Source organism: Hibiscus syriacus, unplaced genomic scaffold, assembly GCF_006381635.1.
Source record: "Hibiscus syriacus cultivar Baekdansim isolate YM2019G1 unplaced genomic scaffold, ASM638163v2 tig00110895_pilon, whole genome shotgun sequence".
Taxonomy (NCBI): Eukaryota; Viridiplantae; Streptophyta; class Magnoliopsida; order Malvales; family Malvaceae; genus Hibiscus; species Hibiscus syriacus.
Genome location: NW_024062903.1, coordinates 2,329,484 through 2,347,713, shown reverse-complemented (window position 1 = coordinate 2,347,713; position 18,230 = coordinate 2,329,484). Strand labels below are relative to the sequence as shown.

The 18,230-nt window shown below is 34.8% G+C and overlaps 1 protein-coding gene across 1 annotated transcript in view; it reads right to left on the bottom strand.

Moving 5' to 3' along the window:
* Nucleotides 1-2,710: 2,710 nt before the first annotated feature.
* The window catches only part of LOC120145947 (protein PELOTA 1-like), a 29,798-nt gene continuing 14,278 nt past the window's right edge, over nucleotides 2,711-18,230 (bottom strand). The window contains exons 3-7 of the mRNA XM_039159640.1: nucleotides 3,544-3,616; nucleotides 3,300-3,374; nucleotides 3,168-3,224; nucleotides 2,844-2,898; nucleotides 2,711-2,730 (exon numbers count right to left, since the gene is read on the bottom strand). Coding sequence (XP_039015571.1) covers nucleotides 2,711-2,730; nucleotides 2,844-2,898; nucleotides 3,168-3,224; nucleotides 3,300-3,374; nucleotides 3,544-3,616 — 280 coding nt within the window. The remainder of the gene's footprint in view (nucleotides 2,731-2,843; nucleotides 2,899-3,167; nucleotides 3,225-3,299; nucleotides 3,375-3,543; nucleotides 3,617-18,230) is intronic.

Below are 18,230 nucleotides of genomic sequence, written 5' to 3'. Positions count from 1 at the left end.
TTCTTGTTACCTAAAAACTGAAACTGTATTGTACACACTTTCAGACAATGTAATGTCTGGAATCTTAGTTGATAATAAACAGACAGGTCTGTCAAGAGAAGACAAAAAACATGAAAGAAATCTTCTAGACCATATCACAGCATGCAGCACTATCCTGATTTGTTCGTGGATGGCACATGCCAAAATGTCAATACTAAGAAAATCCACAAAAGCCAATTCACTATAGTGATTGGGAACTTAAAATTGAAATTAGTATAAGTTGTGTGATAGAACACATAAAGGTAACATTCATGATTACAGATGAAATCCAAATCTAAATATTCAAATTCATATTTCCAGACAGATGTACAGCATTGCATTATCAGAGACCAATTTTGCTGTTGGTTGATCATGAATGACGTACGATGATTGACATTTTTAACAATACTACCACTAACAACATCAAAAAGACACTCCAGATATTTATGCACAGGCACAGATTTATTTGTGTGACCAGGTTAGCTTCTTCTCTGTGACATAACTGAACATTCATGATATAAAATAAATCAATAAGCACACAAAGAAACCAGGTAGACAACAGAACCCAATTCTCATTACATGCTCTTAAAGGTAAACGGCTTTTTAAATCAGAAATTACTTCCAATTCCAAATATAAAAGAATAATAATAGTAAAAGTGATACATACCGACTCATAACCAGCAATGGCGGGTCCATGCTTACGAGGAATTGAAGTTTCAATCCGTGAACGGGTACTTGTCATACTGTTGAACATGCCACCATAATACTAAAGTTAAAAATCTTGTACACCATTACATGCAGTTCAAAAAGAATTTTGAAGACTACAACAGCCATAATAGAAAGTTCAATGGGAGCTGCTTGTTTTATATATTTTGGAGGTAGTAATAGCAGTGCAGTGACTAAGAATTAGCTAGAACATCAATCTTGATTCCACTAGAATTTGGGAATATTAATAGTTTCTCCTTCAGTTATATTATTTCTTTGCCTCAAAATTAGATTCTAGGGCTGTCATTCCCCCAGCAAACTAAAGGCAATTTCCCATAACAATCAACTTACTATCTACCAAAATTCATTCTTCAAGTTGGTCTCACATACCTTCTACCAACAAGCAGTATATACCAGGATCTGGAATATGTGTAATTGCAAAGTTAAATCATGCTTGTTAAAAAGATGCTACCTAAATTTGCATTACTCAAATTACAGACACAGAAAACAAATTATGAGCAAACAAAGACAAAAGACAAAAAATCTATATTTTTGGAGAAAGACAGGAAACAGGAGGTAGAAGAGAAATCCAAACCGTTATTCAATGAGCGCTAAAAGAGGCAGATAGACAGAGACAAACAAATATGTAGGAACTATCATTTTAACATTTTTTGGTTGAAGCCTGAATTTTGTTCCTCTATCATTTCAATTCTGTGGATACTGGATTTAGTTTCCCTAGCTAAATTTTAGTGGTTTCAGTCTTGATATATTCTATAAAATGCACTTTAAGAACAGTTGATAACAAGGTTAAAACTTTATTGTTAAATTAGACCATGACTTTTTTGTTGCTGATGCAGCATGCCATCCTGATTTTTTTATAGTACTATAGATACATTTTTTAATAAAAAATTCTGTCAGTCAGGGTCGGTTATGGTTCAGTCACAAATTAAACGAGTTTACAGGTATGGATAAACTTTGCCAGCATTATCTAGATGATGCTGTGTGATATCGTGCTTAGACCCATGAGATTGCACGGTGATACAATGCTAATACCAAGTATACAACCAATAAGCACTAAATGAAGGAATCAGACCTGAATTAAATATAAAGCCACAAATTAGCTGATGTAAGATATGCCATTCTACTATACTGAATAAGGAAAACATGAAAACAACTCTAATAATGAACACTTTAACCTTATTTGTGAAGCTAAAGAGATCATTCACCCTTTTTCAAATCCACACTTTAACCATGAAGTGCAATATATCAGCTAAAATTTTTGAAATACTAGAACGCTTCTAAAAACCTTAATCAATATACCAGCAATTTGTCACCAAGCAAAATGAAACTAAGAAATCAGCCCTAAGCATGATAATAAACGTCAGATGCTTTCATTTTGAAGTTTCACAGACAATTGGAGAAGTCAGACTACATACCAGAGGCCTGATGGAGTACATCTAATGCCAATGAGTCCCATATTTCCTAAGATATGAAAGGAAAATTCCATGATTCATCTGGAGTATCAAATATTTTGAGAGCGGGAAGATGACATAATTTAAGGAGAAACATTAGTTCAAGAACTAGTAATATTCAACAACAATAAGACTAATAAGATAAACCAAAAACTCTAAGGAACACAATTCTAGTAACTAGCTTGTGCGATGTGTTAAAATATTCCAAGTAAACGTTATGTATTATGTCCATGAATTCCAAAAGATAATTGTCATTCTGAAGGCTATAAAAGAAAGAATGACCATAGGGAATATACCTAGGAGTTTAGCCAATATTAAGGGTTGCAGTGAGGATAGACTAGAATCATTAATAAGATTTCTCAATGATTTCTATTATTGGGTATGGTCCACTCCACCTTTGCTTGCTTTCTATAGCAGCATAGCGCATGCCTATAACTTGATTAATACTAGATAATAGTTTATTTTTTTGATTAGTTTTGAAAATTAGGTTTCATTAGGCTATGTTACTCTTCAAACTAATCCAGTTGTAGCCTGCCTGCATATAGCTTATGAAAATATGCCAATGATTGCCAATGCCCTTGACCTCTGTCAACTATTCCCTTTCACACATTCTTGGTGATCTCCATCCCTATTTTTCAAAACACGCACCCAGAACAGAGGGACATCTCTTGACTAGCCACAAATATCTGCACATGGCATAGCCCTAAAAAGGCCAAAAAACATGTAGAAAGTAAACAAAGTAACATTTATACTGTATCAAAGATTCTTTAACTAGACAGGAATATGTGCACAGATGAATTGCAGAAACTACAATGATATTCACAACTATCAAGAATAGAAGTTTGCTTACTGAAGTACGAAAGAGATGCCCAAAAGCATACAATTTGTACATTACACAGATTTAGTTCCGAAGGTTAGTGGACAAACAAGAAAGGATACAATATTATAGATTACTCCAGAAAGGATAACTACCTTTGTTAATACGAAAGGTCGATGAAGCTCAAGTTCTAAAGTATGGAATGCCCCTATCTGCAACAAGACAATGATGCATTTAAAAGCAATAAAAAAATATTAAAAAAGAGACAGCATTCTATGATGCACTACCTTAACATGTTCATTCTCCAAGGTGTTCTTCCCCCTTAGTCGCAAGACTGATCCTTCTTTGTCATAATCTATCACCTAAAGGAATATGACTTAATATCAGTATCAATGCTCATAATTAAAAGCAGCTTCAGAAAATTTTTCATGTTTGAAGGATTTAAAACTTAATCATAACCAAAAAAGTACAAATTAACCACACTGTTAAAAACTGTTGGCAATTCAAACATGGAAAAAAAATCAGTTATACCTCGACTTTTATTTCCAACTTCAGGGGAACACGTTCTGCATCTCTTCCACCAGATGTCTCCCTTAGAACTTTCCTAATAAAGAATGTACATAATACTTATAAGGATTGACATCAAGAAACTTATGAACATCAAATTGTTCAGATTTACACACTAAAAATACATTTTCTGTCAAACTTATGAATTATGATCTAGTGTGAGAAAAACTTTGAGTTTGAAGTGGATGTTTTATAGGACAGCTATTATTCTTGCGTTGCTATAAGGCACAGAATGTTAGATTAACAAGTCGAAACATATACAAAAGATGAATATAGCCAAAATTAAAATGTTACAATGCATGTATGGTATGACAAGGATGAGTTAGAAAAAACGATAAGTCCCATAAGACACAGGTCGAGGGATGCACTTTTAGAATGATGGAGAAAATTAACGTAGCATAGGCTGAAAGCTTGAAGGGAAGCCCAAAAACTATATGGTTAATAGTTATAAAGAATGAAATAAAACTATTAGAACTTTAAGGACATAATGGTCAAGCATTCATGCACCCAACATAAATTATTTTATTTCATTATTTTTGTAGCCGAACCCAAAAACATTGATTGGGATTAAAACTCGTTGATTTGGTATAGGTAGTACATAGTAGCTACCATTGGAAACAAGATCCACAATTACTGTAAGAAAGGTATATTGTTAAAACAGGTTTATCTCTCCATCGATAATATTTCTTTATGTAGAAAATACACTATTTATATATACACATTGGTGTCTTATCTTAGGAAACTAGTAAGCTAGGTAAATAATTGATTCTAGGAGTAATTCTAATCCCTTAAAGTTAGGGATCCTAATTAGTATAATATATTTACAAATATCCTACATAATCTTCCTAATTTAGAAAGCTAATCTTTGACACTCCCCCTCAAGTTAGGGCATAGATGTCTTCCATCCTTAGCTTGTCTGTCAACTTTTGAAAACATTTATCAGGTAGACCCTTGGTAAGTATATCTGTGACTTGATCTCCGATGGTCACTTAAGGAGTACAGATCAGGTCACTATCGAGTTTCTCCTTTATGAAATGTTTGTCCACTTCAACATGTTTTGTTCTGTCATGTTGAACTGGATTGTGAGCAATATTAATTGCTGACTTGTTATCACAATATAACTTCATTGGTTCATCCTATTTGACCTTCAAATCTTTTACAATTATCTTCAGCCATAGTAACTCACAAATTCCCAAAGCCATAGCTTGAAACTCATCTTTTGCACTCGATTTAGCCACAACATTCTGTTTTTTTCTCCTCCATGTAACTAAATTTCCTCCAAAGAAAGTACAGTACCCAGAGGTTGATCTTCTATCAACTATGGATACAGCATAGTCTGCATCAATGTATGCTTCTAGAGTTAAATTTTCCTTTCTTCTAAACAAAATTCCTTTGCTTGGTGTCCCTTTTAAGCACTGCAAAATTTGAGTCACATCCCTTAGATGTGATTATTTGGGATTGTGCATAAATTAGCCTACAACTCCAACAACATATGTTATGTCTGGTGTGTGACAAATAAATAAGCATTCCCATAAGTCTCTGAGATTAACTTCTATCAACTATTGCATCATCATTTTTTGAATCTTCAAGCTTATGATTGACCTCTATTGGTGTTCATACACTCTAGTTTTCCAGTCTCTTTCAACAAGTCCAGAGTATACTTTTGTTTAGATATAAAAATCCCCTACTGTGAATGTGTCACTTCAATTCCAAGAAAATATTTTAATATTCCAAGTTCCTTAACTTCAAACTCCTTTATCAGACACTTTTTTAAACTACCAATTCCTTCAAGATCATTTCATGTGATAATTATGTCAACTACACACACCAAAAGTGCAGTCACTCCCTCTAAAGAAGAGTATTTCACAAAAAAAAGTATGGTCACCTTGGCTCTGTTTAAATCCTTGTCTTAGAATCACTTTACCAAACCTTACTTAAGTGTAAAATTGTGTTTCAGCCTTTAAATATTTTTGAAACAATTTTTACAAAGTATTTCAAACCTTAATCGAGCCAAAAATAATTTTTACAAAGGGAGGTACCGATACACTCTTGGATGTATCGATATACCCCAACATCGAATGTAATATGAGTATCGATACACAACTGATGTACCGATACACCCCTGGCTCAGGAAAAACATCGAATGTAATTAGTGTATCGATACACCCCAAGTGTACGATACACTATGTCAACCAACGGTCGAAATATTTGAATTCACCAATAACAAGTTTATTGACTTCACCAATAATCCTCAATGTTCAGAAGTGATCCAAGGTGTATATAAACAAGTTCTGAAGCCATTGATCAACAATAATTAAGAAGAGAAGCTAGAAAATCAAAGAGAAAGCAGCAAACCTCAAGTTTGAGCATTTCAAGCCTATATTCATTTAATATTGATTTTGCTTTCAAGAACACCATTTGTGCTCAATTGTATTCATTCTTGAGTGTTATTTCTTTGTTCTAGAATTGTGCAAACAACTTGCCTTGTGAGATTTTTTTGTAAGTTTGCGAAATTTGTATTGTTCTCTTTGAGAGAGAGTGTTTTCAAGAATTTGGGGTATAATTCTTGAGGGAGTTGTAAGGTTACTCTTTGTCCTCAAAGAAAGACAAATTAGTGAATTTGTGGAAAATCCTTAGTGTGTATAGCTAAGGCAGTGGACGTAGACTTTGGTTGAGAAAGTCGAACCACTCAAAATCGATGTGCAAATATTTTTAATTTTCTGCAAAAGTTTCCACCAAAATTTTAATTGTCAATTCACCCCTCTTGGCTATTTCATCGATCGATTAACTCAACAATTGGTATCAGAGCTACACTCATTTGAAGGTTTAACAACCTCTTGAGTCGATTTAGGAAGAGTCATATCAATATTCAAGTCATCAATGACCTCCACTTCAAACTTCGACTTCGTTCTTGATTCTCATCCCGTCAACAAGCCTCCTTTCTTCAATGGAGCTAATTATGCTTATTGGAAGAATAGAATGAGGTACTTCATTCAAGAAAGTGACATGGGAGCATGGAAAATCGTGGAGAACGGATACATCATACCATCCACTCATTCAAATTTATGGAGTGAAGAATAGACGAAAATTTTTCAGCTTAACTCTAAGGCTATCCATATTCTATTTTGTACTCTTGGACCAGATGAATACGAGAGAGTTTCATCTTCTACAACCGTCAAGGAGATATGAGATAAACTACAAGTTATTCATGAAGGCACAAACGAGGTAAAAGAATCTAAAATTAGTCTTCTAACTCATAGCTATGAAAATTTCAGGATGAAACCGGATAAAGACATCAAATCTATGAAGGATAGATTTTCCGTGATTATCAATGGTCTCAAATCATATGGAGAGATCATTCCAAATGAGAAGCTTGTGAAGAAGTTAATTTATTCTCTTCCAAAAGCTTGGCAATCAAAGAAGACATCGCCGTTAAAAACCTAAAGTCTCTAACTCTTGATGAACTAATCGGTTCTCTCCTCACATATGAAATGATGATTCAAGATGAGGTAGACCTCGAGAAGAAGGACGAGACAAAGAAGGAAATGGAGAAGAAGAAAAACGTTGGAGTTGCTATCAAATATACAAAAGATGAGAGTAATTCTGATGAAGATGACGATGATGAGGAAATGACATTATTTGTCAAATGGTTCAGAAAACTAATGAAGCCCAACAGAGGAAGAAAATTCAAACGAAATGAAGGCTTCAAGAATGAACCAAAAGAGAAATACCCTATTATTTACTACAAATGCAAAAATCCCGGGCATGTCAAATACGATTGTTCGCAATTAAAGAAGAAATGTCAATCAAAGAAGAAGCACAAGGCACACATGGCTACTTGGAGTGATGATGATGAATCATCAAATGAAGAGGAACAAGAAGTAGTAAACTTGTGCCTGATGGCCATCGGGGAAGATTCTTAGGTAACCTCTAGCTCATTTAATTTCGAAGATTATTCTTTTGATGAGCTGTTAGAGAAATATACTGGGTTGACTTCGTATTATGAGAAATTATTTTTAAAATACAAGAATAATATTTCGAAATTGAAAAACAAAAATAATCTCATATCCAAGACCAACTTTGATCTTGAGAGTAAGATTAAAAATTTGCAAATCAAACTACATGAGTTTAAAAAGAAAAATATTGATTTGCATAACTTACTTTCAAGAGTTAATGAAGATACTAAAAAAGATATTGATGATCTTAAAGCTTCTTTTAATAAAATTGGAACAAAACGTTTTAAAAATGGAGAAAGTTCAAAATTCAACTTTGTTAGAAAAAGTTTTAAAAACTACAATCATAGAGGTCCCCAAAGAACCTTGAATGAAAAATCGTTAGAAGTATATGAGTTCCTAAAGGACTCATTACTACTAAAGATAAGGATATCCTACACAAATGGATATCCAATGAGACTAGGATTTTAGAAACTAATGAATATGGACCCAAAAGAATTTGGGTACCAAAAATTAAAAATTAATCTATGTTTGTAGGAAAAGGAGCATTGTTATAATGTGTAAAATACAAGATCAAATTCATGGTTCCTTGATAGTGGATGCTCAAGACACATGACCAGAGACAAGAGCCGGTTTATAGAGCTTAACGACAAAAATGGAGGACTGGTAACCTTTGGTGACAATTCAAAAGGTTACATTGAAGGTATATGTACTATAGGTAAAACCACTTCCATACAAATAGAAAGAGTATTATATGTGAATAGGTTAAAGCATAATCTATTGAGTATTAGTCAATTATGCGATAAAGGATACAATGTCTTATTTGAAACAAATGGTTGTAAAATTGTTGACATTCAATCTAATCGGATTATGCTTGTTGGTCATAGAATAGGAAACATATACATGGTGCATTTAGATACAATAAATATGACTAACTTGTGCCTAGATGCTAAGGATGAATATGATAGTTGGTAATGGCATAGGAGACTAGGACATACAAGCATGAGTGTTTTACAAAGACTAATTCAAGGAGATTTAGTAAGAGGGTTGCCAAAGCTAAAATTTGACAAAGATAAAATCTGTGATGCATGTATCAATTAGTAGAGTATTACAATTGATCCATATAGATCTTTTTGGGCCAATTAGGACTATTAGCTTGGGTGGAAGACAATATGCATTTATCTTGGTACTTGGGTTCTATTCTTAAGTACTAAAGATGAAGCATTGGAAACATTCATCACGTTTTCAAAAGTAATCCAAAACGAAAAAGGTTACTCCATTTCTAGTGTTAGGAGTGATCATGGTACTGAATTTGAAAATCTTGGATTTACTGAGTTTTATAATTCTAATGGAATAAGCCATAATTTTTCAGCACCTAGAACCCCTCAATAAAATGGAGTTGTTGAGAGGAAAAATCGAACTTTAGAAGAAATGGCTAGAACCATGCTTTGTGAAAACAATTTGCCAAAATATTTTTGGGCAGAAGCCACAAATACTGCTTGATATGTTATTAATCGAGTAATGATTAGGCCTATTTTGAATGAAATTCCATATGAACTTTTCAAAAATAAAAAGCCTAACATTAGTTATTTTCATCCTTTTGGATGCAAATGTTTTATTTTAAACAACGGTAAAGACAATCTTGGCAAATTTGATGCTAAAAGTGATGAAGGAATTTTTCTAAATTATTTCTTAAATTCTAAAGCTTATCGAGTATTTAATAAAAGAACTTTAGTGGTAGAAGAGTCTATGCATGTTGTTTTAGATGATAATCCCCTTCCAATGAAGGATTCTTATGTTGATGATGACGTAGGTATTGTAAATACACATGACGTTGGACATGATGTTGGATAACCATCATCAAAGGAAGAAATGAAAGATGAGGAAACTCACGATGCTCTCGAGAATCCAACCATTGAATAAAGGGAAGTCTCTCACCCAAGAGAATACAACTATATCAAGGATGGTGAAATTATAGGTGATCCATCCAAAGGGGTAATAACTCGATCTTCTCTTAGAAATATATATAATTTTGTTGCATTTATCTCATGCATAGAGCCTAAGAATATTCAAGAAGCATTAAAAGATGAAAATTGGATTATGGCTATGCAAGAAGAGTTAAATCAATTTGAGAGAAGTACAGTATGGACATTAGTTGAAAGACCTAGTAATAAATCTACTGCAGGTACTAGATGGGTATTTAGGAAAAAGCTTGATGAAATTGGTAATATAGTGAGGAACAAGGCTAGACTTGTTGCTCAAGGCTATACTCAAGAAGAGGGCATGAACTATGATGAAACATAAGCTCCTGTAGCTAGGATGGAAGCAACAAGAATGTTATTAGCATTTGCATGTTTCAATTAATTTAAATTATATCAAATGGATGTTAAAAGTGCATTTTTAAATGATTTTATAAAAGAAGAAGTGTATGTGGAACAACCTCCTGGTTTTGAAGATTCAAAATTTCCAAACCATGTTTTTAAATTGACAAAAGGTTTATATGGTTTAAAACAAGCTCCTAGAGCTTGGTATGAAAGATTGCCAAGCTTTTTAGTAGAAAAAGGTTTTTCAAAAGGGAAGGTTGACTGTTGAGTTAATCGATCGACGAAATAGCCAAGAGAGGGGTGAATTGGAAATTAAAAATTTGGTGGAAGCTTATGCAAAAAATAGAAAATATTTGCACAGCGATTTAGAGTGGTTTAACTTTCTCAACCAAAATCTACGTCCACTACCTTAGTTATCCAGACTAAGGATTTTCCACAAATTCACAAATTTGTATTTCTTTTGAGGACAAAGAGTAACCTTACAAATCCCTCAAGAATTATACCTCAAATTCTTGAGAACACTCTTTCCCAAAGAGAACAATACAAATTTTGCAAACTTACAGAAAAACCTCACAAGGAAAGATGTTTGCACAATTCTAGAACAAAGAAAGAACACTCAAAGATGAATACAATTGAGTACAACAAGAGTTCTTTAAAGCAAAATGAATATTGAATGAAAAATAGGCTTGAAATGCTCAAACTTTATGTTTAAGGCTTTCTCTTTGATTCTCTCTCAATTCTTATTGATCAATGGCTTCAGAACTTGTTTAAATACACCTTGGATTAATTCTAGCCATTGTGAATCATTTGGGTGATGTTAGAGCCGTTATAGTGTGAAAATTATCTTGAAAAAGGCTGCTGGGAGCGTGGGGTATCGGTACCCCTTCAATGGGTATCGGTACCTGCAGTGTAAAATTTAAATATTTCGACCGTTAAATGACTAGGGGTATCGATACCTCTAGGGGGTATCAGTACCTATAGGGCATTCTATTTTTCTCGGAGCCAAAATTGGCATAGGGTATCGGTACCTCCTTATTTAAAACTTATTTTTGGCTCGATTATGGTTCGAAATACTTTGTAAAAATTGTTTCAAAAATATTTTAAGATTGAAACGTAATTTTACACTTAAGTAAGGATTGAAATTGACATTTGAAAACTTGAAGTAATATTTTTTATATTTTAATAATTTAATAGAATATATAAATTAAATGTTTATATTTTCAATATAAAATCTTAAAATTCATGAACACTTTATTTGTTATATCGAAACATCAAAATGTTTTCAACAATATCCCTATTTTTGATATAACAAACATTTTAGAAATTTTAAGATTTTCTTATTGAAAATAATTTTTGAAATCAATTTTTTAAAATTACTCCCCCTTACTATAACACTTCTCCCCCTTTTTGTTAAATAAAAAAGACTATAAAACGATTTTAAACAAGAATTTGAAATTTAAGCCAATTGATAATTTGATAAAGCTTAAGCTGCTAAGATCACAATGAAGGGAAAGATTAGTAATTAGTTCCATAAATCAATACTCATAAATAATGTGCAATGGTAATTGGTCATATATTCTAAATGATGCAAAATGTTAAAAGTTATTCTCGGTTACCCGGATCCTCCAATATGCCAACATGACATCCACATCGAGCTTGAAAAACAAGCACTGCTCTTCCGTAAATTGGTGCCATCTTCTTTAACTATGCTCTTATTCTCAAGCTAGCTTGACAAATCTAGAATTCTAAAGGATTTTATAGACTTAGAGTTAGCTTAATCTGCTTCTCTTTGGATCTGGTTTTTTACTTTTCTAGTTAGCTTGATCTGCTTTCTATAGTTCTTGTGAGAACTTTTTTGACTTTATTTTGAAATTGATCTTCCTATTTGTTCTTTATTATAGATTAATGCTTTTATTGTGTAAACAATTAAAAATTCTAGAAGATACAGAGACTTGCGTTTTCTCTCTTCCTCAGATCCAAATCTCTTCATGTTCTATATTTCTTAGATCTCCGAATTCCAACTTTTGGATCTTCAAGCTGTGGATCCTTGGATTTAAATAGAAATTCCATTTAATTTCTGTGCAGCCGTGACCTTTCCCTGTCCATTTATTTCTCCTTTGCTTTTGCTTTTGCTTTAATCTCTGCATGTATTTCTTTCCACCTTTGTCTTTCAAAGTTTACTCTTTGATTTGGGTTTTTGAATTCTGATCTGGGTATTAATTTTCAGTGTTTTAAATTTACTGTTGTAGTATGTGGGTTTGAAATCTGTTATGGCTGTCTAGGGTTTATTCATTCATACATCAAGATCTATTTTCTTCCCTTTTAACACTAGGTTTTTAGCAATAAAAATAACAATAGTATTATATAAATTAAAATCTTATTAAATAACCAACTAAGCTTCTTATACCCCTCAATTCTCTAGCATTTTATTGGTGCATCTATTGTCTTCTTTGGATTCCTTTTTCATAGCTCCCCATAGCTTCGGCTATAGATGATTACTTGAGGTCATGTCCTTCTTTTAGATCCCATAGGGCGCATAGGGGGAGGGCTCGACAGAGTGGCGTCAAAGAGACTAGACTTAGAGTTTGTTCGTTGAATGTAGGCACATTAAATGCTAGACTGCTGGAGATGACCGACGTACTTAGTAATAGGAAAATAGATTTTGTATGTATTCAGGAGATTAGGTGGAAAGGGGCTCGTACCAGAGAGTGTAATGGGTACAAGTTGTGGTATTCAGGCGTAGATAACACTAGAAATGGGGTTGGTATCTTGGTATCCTCTAGGCTTAAGGAAAATGTAGTTGAAGTTTGTAGATACCGGGATAGGATCATGATGATTAAAGTTATTATAGAAGCGGAAGTGGTGAATGTCCTTTCAGTGTATGCCCCACACGTTGGACTAGGGGATGGGGATAAACGTTGCTTCTAGGATCAGTTAGATGAAGTACTTAGGAGCATTCCGGAGGACCAAAGAGTTTTCATAGGGGGAGACTTCAATGGCCATATAGGTAGTGCAACAGACCGGTATGACGGTGTTCATGGGGGTTTCAGTTTTGGTAGTAGGAACAAGGAGGGGCGTACGCTGTTTGAATTTGCTACTGCACACGATTTGGTGGTCACTAACTCCTTCTTTAACAAGAGAGATATGGACCTGATTTCGTTCCATAGCGGGGGATATTGTACCCAAATCGACTATATTATGGTTCAAAATCGGGATCGATGGGTTGCATTGACTGTAAGGTGTTCCCTGAAGAGGCATGTGCTTCACAACACAGATTGTTGGTTTTGGTGTTCCGCGTATGACACGAGCGGAGCACTCATAGGGGGGCTAAACTTGGTAAACCTAGGATCCTCTGGAAGAACTTACATAGAGCGACAGCTGATGACTTTAGGAGTAAGGTTTTGTCTAATACAAGTTTTGGAACTACAAACTCAAATAATGCAGATATGTTATGGAAAAATATGGCAAATTTCATCAAAGAGGTGGGGAAAACACCCTTGGGTTGTCGACAGGGAAGGTCAAGGAGCATAAAGAATCGTGGTGGTGGAACGACGAAGTCCAAACTAAGGTGAAGACAAAGCAAACTTGCTTCAAGGAGTATCTACACTGCAATGACGACGAAGAAAGATCGAGAGCTAAACAACGATACAAGGAGGCAAAGAGGCAAAGAGGGAAACAAAAACAAAATGGTTGCTAAAGAAAAGGATAAGGTATACGAGGAAATGTACAAGATATTAGACACTAAGAAAGGTCAAAACGGCATCTTCATGCTAGCAAAATCCAGGGAGAATAGGAAGAAAGATCTAGGTAGCATTAGGTTTATTAAGGACAACAATGGTGTTCTTTTAGTGAAAGATAATGATATTAAGAGGGTTTGGGGTAGTTACTTCTTTGGCTTATTTAATGACAATGCCTCTCCTTGTAGAGATAGTATCGTTGATGGGTCAGTCGACCACCATACTACGATCAATGACTGCCCTACAAGTAGAATTGGGTTTGAGGAAGTCAAAATGGCTCTTAGAAAGATGGGGAGGGATAAAGATGTTGGTCCAGATCAAATTCCTATCACTGTGTGGTTGACCCTAGGAAAAGAGGGGGTTAAGTGGTTGACCAACATCTTTAATATTATTTTAGAGACTGCTAAGATGCCAGAGGAGTGGAGAAAGTCTATGGTGATACCAATCTATAAGAATAAAGGAGATCCCCAACGTTGTGGCAACTACAGAGGTATTAAACTACTCAGCCATACTATGAAGCTATGGGAAAGGGTGATAGAGGCTAGGTTGAGACAGGTTACTAGGGTTTCGAAAAACCAATTTAGCTTTATGCCAGGCAGGTCTACTACGGAGGCGATTCATCTACTTCGACGGCTTATGGAGAAATACATGAAAAAAAATAGAGATCTTCACATGGCATTCATTGACCTTGAGAAGGCGTATGATATCATTCCCCGCGATACGATCTGGAAGACCTTGGAAATGAGACGGATCCCAACTACTTATATCCAGGCAATTCGTGATATGTACTGTAGATCTACTACATACCTCAGGACTACAGTTGGTGACACTGAGGCATTCCCGGGAAATCGGACTCCACTAGGAGTCGGCTCTTAGACCTTACATCTTCGGCTTGATTATTGACGACATCTATTGTGCGACACCAGACGATGTTCCATGGTGTATGCTTTTCACTGAAGACATTATCCTAGTTGCTGAAACAAAAACTGAGTTGAATAGTAGACTGACTACCTGGAAGACTGCTTTGGAAGAAAAAGGTCTAAGGATCAATATTGAAAAGACAGAGTATTTATGCTCAAACCTCATTGGGAACCAAAACGATGAAGATGTAGAAGTATGCATAGAAGGACACGTTCTCCCCTCAAATGATTGTTTTAAGTACCTAGGGTCTATGATACATAAAGATGGGGGTGTGGATGATGACGTTATACACTGTATAAAGGCGGGATGGCTAAAGTGGAGGGATGCTACTGGAGTTTTGTGTGACAAGAAGGTGCCTCTAAAACTTAAGAGAAAATTTTATAGAATGGCAATAAGACCAGCGCTGCTATATGGATCAGAATGTTGGGCAATCAAGAAGGATCACGTAAGGAGGATGGAGGCCGCATAAATAAGAATGCTTCGATGGGCATGTGGTAGGACTCTGTGGGACATGACACCAAACTATGCTATTAGGATGTCCTTGGGGGTGGTGCCTGTATCCAAAAAATTGAGAGAGGGAATACTATGGTGGTTTGGGCATGTCCGTAGGTGACAACCATCGGATGCAGTCAGGAGGGTAGAATCGATTACAGTCGACGGTGCCAGAAGGAGAGGACAACCAAGATAGAAGTGGGAAGACTGCTTGAGATCTGATTTGAAGGATTTAGCCCTTGCCGAGGACATGACCTCTGATAGGAAAGTATGGAGACTTAAGACCAGGGTAGCCGAATAGTGCAGGTCATATCCATAGGGTGTATCATCTCTGTCTTCTTTTAATGCCTTTGTAGTAATTTCTCTTTTTTTTACGTCTCTGTCATTGGAATTTATGAAGGCTTAGAACTAGGGTAACGGAGTAGTGTTACCTTAGTTTAGGTTTTAACCCATTTGACTTTATACCTTCTCGTTGCTTGCTATCGTTGATTTTCTATGTATCATTCTCGTCATGTTTCCTTTTTTAAAATTTTGTCGGGTCTTACGATTCTGTCTTTATACAGAGATTTTTACGCAGGGATTCATTTACATGGATTACTTCCCATTACATACGCGCATATGAAGACTGCATATGAAGACTGTTTCAACTACGTATTTATATATACATGCATTGCATTGCATTTTATCTTTATTTTTAAATTTCTGACAGCCGGAGGTCTTCCACGGAAGCTGCTCTCAACCTGGCGTTGGGGGCAGCCTACTACCCTACCTCCCCCTTACCCTATTGCATATGGGAATAGGGTTTTGTTGTTGTTGTTGTTGTATGTAAAATGTTAAAAATTAAATTGAAGCTCAAATAACTAATAATCATTCAAACCAAAATAAACATCCAAACAAACAATTTAAACATCTAAATTCTAAAACACAAATCCAAAACAAGCAAAATGTTTTAAAAAATATTAGGATCCATTATGATTCCACCTAAGAAAACTAGCAAGCGAAGTTCAAGCATCCGTAAGAGGATCGAGAAGAGATAGATTTGCCCATATATTAGCCACATCTCGTGTAAGCGCATCGAGTGTATCGTCCATAGCATTGAATCGATTATCCATTGCTTTGCGGTTAGCTTGAATCTCTCGTTGATTCTCCAATTGTTGAGTCCCCATAGCAGTCAAGTGGGACTCTAATGATGCAAACCTCATATCCAATGTCTCCATGAATGTTTAAAAGTATGGAGGCATTGGATCCTCTTGCTATGCCGGCTCATCGTCGGGTACAAGATCGTCGATATCTTGAAATAGATTTTGAAGTTATGGATCATCGTCCGCTGCCGGTACCAGAGGAGCTTGTGAAGAGCTAGCTCCCGGTGTTTTCTCAGTGGATCGAACCCATTAATCATTTTCCTTTTTCAATCCCGATTTCTTTAAAGATGTCAAGTTGATTTAGTTTTTGAGAGAGATGGCTACACCAAGCTGTACTCTAAGCTGGGCTTTGATAAACAAGTTACTCAGAAGGCAACCATAAACTAGAGTTTCAACAAGCTTTTTATTAGGGACAAGGTTTACGGTTTTAATGAGTTCAACAAATATAATTTGTGGTAGGTTTATTTTCTTATTTTTCTGGATACAATGTATCCACCAAAGGTCTAAAGCTCTAAGAGTGGAGTATTTGCCTCTGGATGGTCTAAACCACCAAGAGATGATCAGATGAAGAAAATGATCGAGGTGATCTAACACACTCGCACTCGTCTTGGCTTTCTAAGGAGTACTTACTACTTGTTTTTCATTATCTAAGCCGTTAGTATCTAAACCAAATGCGTTAGCTATGTATTCCGAATCAATTTAAATGAATTGACCTAGAAGATAGGATCAAATTCCTATTGTTTCGGTTCGAGCTTCGTTTTGGATACAAACTGCATTGGAATAGAAAATTCGAACAAGTTGTTGGTAAACTATTGGTTTGAGTTGAAAAAGTTTATCAAATTTCCAAGCTTGTAGGGTAGGAAGATATCTAAAGTTCATATCTACCATAGCTTGAAGAAAAGGAATACGTTCTTCCCGAATTTTGTAAGACTCGAAGAGATAAACAAACCTATGGTAAAGATTATCCCTACGTCCAGGTTCGTTAAAGAACGAGTTTCGAATTGTCATTTTGGGATCATCGGGGTTAGAGTTTTGTGGTTGTATAGGATGTGGATTTGGAGGTGGGTTTTGTGCTCGATTTGAACGACTAGATGATGACCTAGGGTATTTTTGAGACATGGTTCAAGATATCGAAATAGGATAGATACATGCAATTTTAAAACACATGTATGCAACAATATCAAACCCAAAACTCAAATGAGTCCTTAATATTTCAAAGTTCTCTAAAATAATCCTAATGAGCAATTTTGAAAACTATGTTTGAAAACAATGTTTGAAAATTAATATGTAGTTTTAAAACGACATAATTAAATCAAAAACAACAATTTTAAATTCAAAACATTTTTTATTTCGAAGTTAAATTTTTTTGATAAAATCTTGTGTTTTTTATGAAATTTATTGTAAAATCTAGTTTAGAAACATCATATAATCAATGCCCGATATATAGATCAACCTAGAACTAATCAAAACTAGTTCTAAGTTTAAAAATCAATAAAATAGAAATAGTGGTTTTAGGATAATACCTTGAAGATTTTGAGATTGAGTGAGAAGTGGTGTAATTTGCACTAATTTGATGATGCTAGCAGGATTAGGAGTTGAAAATTGACTGAAATCCGACTTAGAATCGTTGATTTTGAGGAAAGTAAAGATTAGGGGTGAGAGAGAGTATGAACAGCGTGTAGGGTTTATATTAAGGGTTTTGGCAAAAATGAGAATTTTAAGGATTTAAAACCTAAACATGACAGGGGGTACCGAAACCCTTATAAGGGTATCTATACACATTGAAGGGGTATTGATACCTAGTAAGGGGGTATCGATACCTATAAAGGGGGTATCGATACCTGGTGCACAAAAATGTCAAAAATATGTATTTAAACACTTAGAAAGCTAAATTAATTAGATCTAGTGGTATTGGAAACTCATATAATGAAAATTAACAATGTTTAATCAAACAACTCTATCCTTAAATTTTATTTGAACATGATATTAATTTTCACTAAGAATCATAAACTTCCCCTAACTATTAGCATAGAATGCACTCAAAAATGTTATTTTTATAAGCATTTTTCATCTTTTAATTAA